The sequence below is a fragment of the Suricata suricatta genome, chromosome 11 (genome assembly GCF_006229205.1).
Source record: "Suricata suricatta isolate VVHF042 chromosome 11, meerkat_22Aug2017_6uvM2_HiC, whole genome shotgun sequence".
Lineage (NCBI taxonomy): Eukaryota > Metazoa > Chordata > Mammalia > Carnivora > Herpestidae > Suricata > Suricata suricatta.
This window is the reverse complement of record NC_043710.1, coordinates 1,605,768-1,609,736: the sequence shown is the minus strand read 5'-3', so window position 1 is coordinate 1,609,736 and position 3,969 is coordinate 1,605,768. Positions and strand designations below refer to the sequence as shown.

Here is a 3,969-nt window from a genome sequence, read left to right as displayed (position 1 = left end):
CCCCCCCGGGGCGCGTGGCCTCCCCGCCCCCCTCAGCAGCACTGGGCAGGAAGGGCCCCCACCAGCTGCCCCCGGGACACTGCCCGCCCCGGACCCTCGGCTCGTCCTCGCCCTGTGTCGGCCAGAAGGGAGGCGCAGGAGGCGTCAGCTGGCCGGTGGCGGGGCAGGCACCTTCCACTCCACGTCCCCGTTGAAGATCTCGCTCTTGGCGATGTCCACTCGGTCCCAGGCCACGGCCAGCTTGAGCTCGTCCAGGTAGTCCTGTGCCTCCTGGCTGTGGCTCTTGCAGGCTGCAGGCAGAGCGGGCAGCAGGTGAGGGGCGAGCCCAGGGGCCCTCGCGATGGCCTTCTGGGTACACAGCCCTGAACCGTGGCCTGGTTCACACCCTCTGAATGGCGGCGAGGGGCCCTCCATGTTGCACGGCTGTCGGCAGAAACGCTGGCCCCTGGGACCCCGACGGGACAGGGTGAGCGGAGCAGGGGGAAGCAGATGGCCTACCTAGAAGACCCCCCGGCCCCGCTGCCCCTCCCAGCCCAGGTCTGTGTCTGGCTCCCCGAGGTCAGTCCCTCGGCACGGCGTGCCTCCAATATGAAAATCCTGTGGAGGGGCAGCCACACAGCTGGGCCAGCACAGTGTCTGTCACAGAGGAACAGAGAGGCACGGTGCGGCCCCTCCACGTTATGGAGCGTCCCTAGGAGAGCAGGGAGGCGCCGACGTGCTGCAGCGTGGCTGCTCCCCAGAAACACGGGCTCAGAGGAAGGAGCCAAACACCGCACACGGGCACACTCACACACACGGACACGTGCGCTCTCACACACTCACACACACAGGCATGTGCGCTCACACACAGGCACACCCACGGGCACAAGCACGCGCACTCACACACGGGCGCGCACACACGGGCACACGTGCTCACACACACGTGCACGGGCACGCGCGCTCACACACGGGCGCGCACACACACGGGCACACGTGCTCACACACGGGCACACGTGCTCACACATGGGCGCACACACATATACACAGACACGTGCTCACACACGGGCGCGCACACACGGGCACACGTGCTCACACACACATGCACGGGCACGCGCGCTCACACACGGGCACGCACACACACGGGCACACGTGCTCACACACATGCACGGGCACGCGCGCTCACACACGGGCACACGTGCTCGCACACACATGCACGGGCACACACGCTCACACATGGGCACACACACATACACACAGACGCGCGCTCACACACAAGCACACCCACAGGCACAAGCACGCGCACTCACACACGGCTCACACAGGCGCACGCGTGCCCGCACAGCAGAGGGACGCCCTGCTGACTGACCTGGTCTGAGGTGGTCCCTGGGCAGCGACCCTGCCCCACGCACATCAGATCCTGGAGGGTGAGGCCCAGGATGGGGTGGGTGTGGGAGGCGTCCCCACTACCCCTCCCCCTGCGCCCTTACCTTTTATCAGGGCCTTAAGGATGACGGTGTCCAGCTCCTCGGAGCCCTCCTGCTCGAAGTCGTGCACGGTGAGCAGGTGCGGGTGGGAGGTGATGGTCTGCAGCTGGGACACCAGGACAAAGGCCCTGAGTGGCCCTGGGGCCGGGGGCCTGGAGCCAGAGCGAGCTCGGGGGCTTGTCGGGGGAGGGAGGAGGCTGGGAGCTTCCTCGCGGGCGGGCGCCTCGTCCTGGGGGCTCCTACCAGCCGGGTCCAGTGCATGACGTCCTCCCAGCGCAGATGTTCGCCCGGAAACTTCTCTTTGAGCTGTTTCTCCACTGCCTGGGGCACCAGGAGGCTGGGCTGCGTCACCAGGGCCGCCAGCACGTCTGCGATGCCCCCTGAGCCCGCCAGGATCAGCCACGGGGCAGCGTGCTCCACGGCCCAGGAAATCCTCTGCGGCGGCGTGGCGGGGAGAGTGAACCCCGAGTCAGCTCAGGGGGCCATCCTGGCCCACGTGCCGGAGCGGCCCGGTCCCAGGCCGGAGGCCAGGGGGTGCCCGCCAGGCCCCCTCCTCCCTCCCCTGCCCTACCTCCAGGGTGCCGGGGTCACCATTGACCAGCAGACAGAGGACGGGGATCTCGATGCTGCCGGTGCCTGCAGACAGAGCCCCGGTCAGGTCCTCCCGGTGCCCGGGCGAGCGGGGGGCCTAGGGCGGCCGCCCGGGCCTCAGGCCATTGGCCCCACATTATCTGGGGAAACACCTGCCCAGAGGCTTTTTCTCGTGACGTGTGGGCTCCAGGCTGCGTATCTCATACACAAGCCCCTTCACTTGGGGACAAGGACGCCAGCCCCACACCCCACTGTCCAGTAGGCCACTGACAGGTATTTAAACACAAAGGAATGTAAACAAAGTTAAACACTCAGTCCCAGGCTGCACCGGCCTCTGTTCCGTCATGGAGAGCTCCCGTGACTGTCCTGTAGACCCTTGGGACCCGCGGGAGCAAACCCATGAGGTAAGGGTCTCGGCCCTGTCACTCCCCAAACATTAACCGGACATGAGACTTCCAAACGCGCAGCTGCAGGGCCAGCGGGCTCCCGCCGGGGCCCCCTGACTCCCCGAGGCGCCTCCTGATGGAATCTGGGGGAGAAATCGGAGTGGGCCCCCCGGGCTTCACCAAACCGTAGGGCGCCGCCCTCCATGTGGTTTAGACGTGGCTTTGGTTGCGCTTTCATTTTTAAAGAATACTCCATCAACCAATCTGTTATGTTGCTCATAAATATCCTACGCAGTTATATATCTGGTGTATAAATTCTAGTTACGCACGAGTCTTCCTCACTAAGCCCAGCTTTCAACCCCGCGGCTGGCCACGGCCGCTCCCTTCCTTGGGTAACACTGCCCTCCGGTGGCGGCCGGCCTCGTGGCTGGCTTGGCCGGTAGAGGAAGCTAGGCCTTTCCAAGCTTTCAGATCCGTTTCTTCCCAAAGCCCCGAGCCCAGCGACAGAGCCTCAGACCAGGGGAGCCTTCCGGGGAAACAGACCTGCAGCTCTGCCATGTGGCAGGAAGGTCGCTGCCGGGCAGCACCAAACCCCTAGCTGGGCCCCCACCGACCCACGACGGCTGCCCGTCCCAGACGCCTGAGGGTCCCGGTTTTCAACACGCGGGCGTGCTCAGTGCCTTCAGCCTGGAGTGCTCTACCCTGCCCTGCCCACACCCTGTGCCGCCACGACCCCTCTCCCTGGGGCAGGCCTCACCCCCGTAGCCGGTTCTCTGCTCGGAGATGTGCTTCTCCAGCCTCAGCCTCAGCTCCGTCGGCCCGTCCCCCTTCCCGGGGCTCCCCGGCTCCACCAGGACGAAGTGGGTGTGGTTGTTGTCCAGGGAGTAGAGGGGGCCCTGGCCGCTGCCTTCGTCCTCAGGGTAGTGGACAGGGCTGTCCTCCTGGACCCCCGCCCCCGCACACACCATGAGGCCCAGGCCGGTCCCGGGCCCCAGAGGCAGGGAGGGCCGGGCTGCCGGCACCTGGGGCCCAGGGGTGTGGGAGGGGGCAGCCAGGGGGTCCCCTAGACAGAGCCAGGGCTGGGGGGCTGCCTGGGTGGCCTCCGGCCCTGCCTTGGACAGACTCTGGGCGGGAAGCAGAGGCCACCTACCCAGGGTCACCCAGGCTTGCAGGCCAGTAGCCCGAAGGGACCCAGGTCCATGGGGGCACTGGTCCCAGGCAGGGCCCTGGAACCCAGGTCCCCATGTCTGGTCTGTGCTGGCTGGGAGCCCGGCCCACCACTCCCCACACAATTCCCTAAGCAATGCTGCCCCCTGCTGGCCACGCCCTGGGGTCCCCCTCCTCTCCCTCCTCCCCTCCACTTCCCCTCCTCCTCCCTCCCCTTTTCCTTCTTCTTCCTCCGCCCTTCCTTCCTCTCTCTCCTCCCCGCTGCTTCTCCCTCTTCCCTCCTCCCCTTCCCTCCGTCCCTCCTCCCTCCTCCCCTCCTCCCTCCTCCCCTTCCCCTCCCCTCCTCCCTCCCAGTCCCTCTT

General features: G+C 66.7%; 2 protein-coding genes across 2 annotated transcripts in view; one reads left to right on the top strand and one right to left on the bottom strand.

Annotated features, from left to right (window-relative positions):
- The window catches only part of LOC115306711 (transient receptor potential cation channel subfamily M member 5-like), an 11,079-nt gene that overhangs the window by 1,988 nt on the left and 5,122 nt on the right, over positions 1-3,969 (top strand). Inside the window, exons 4-7 of the mRNA XM_029957248.1 lie at positions 37-255; positions 361-466; positions 1,477-2,095; positions 3,191-3,360. Coding sequence (XP_029813108.1) covers positions 37-255; positions 361-466; positions 1,477-2,095; positions 3,191-3,360 — 1,114 coding nt within the window. The remainder of the gene's footprint in view (positions 1-36; positions 256-360; positions 467-1,476; positions 2,096-3,190; positions 3,361-3,969) is intronic.
- LOC115306914 (transient receptor potential cation channel subfamily M member 5-like) lies at positions 105-3,729 on the bottom strand. The gene is made up of 5 exons (XM_029957485.1): positions 3,198-3,729; positions 2,035-2,099; positions 1,707-1,898; positions 1,467-1,569; positions 105-290 (listed from the first exon to the last, which is right to left on the bottom strand). Exons 1-5 carry the CDS (start codon positions 3,406-3,408, stop codon positions 145-147), a joined length of 717 nt encoding a protein of 238 aa, XP_029813345.1. The 5' UTR covers positions 3,409-3,729; the 3' UTR covers positions 105-144.

Bases quoted from the DNA above. Each gene is read 5' to 3' on its own strand.
- LOC115306914 (XM_029957485.1), bottom strand. From the start codon at position 3,408: ATGGTGTGTGCGGGGGCGGGGGTCCAGGAGGACAGCCCTGTCCACTAC. The intron at 2,100-3,197 runs GTGAGGCCTGCC...CTCTGTCTGCAG, and splicing joins GCAGAGAACCGGCTACGGGG to GCACCGGCAGCATCGAGATC. The intron at 1,899-2,034 runs GTAGGGCAGGGG...ACGCCGCCGCAG, and splicing joins GTGACCCCGGCACCCTGGAG to AGGATTTCCTGGGCCGTGGA.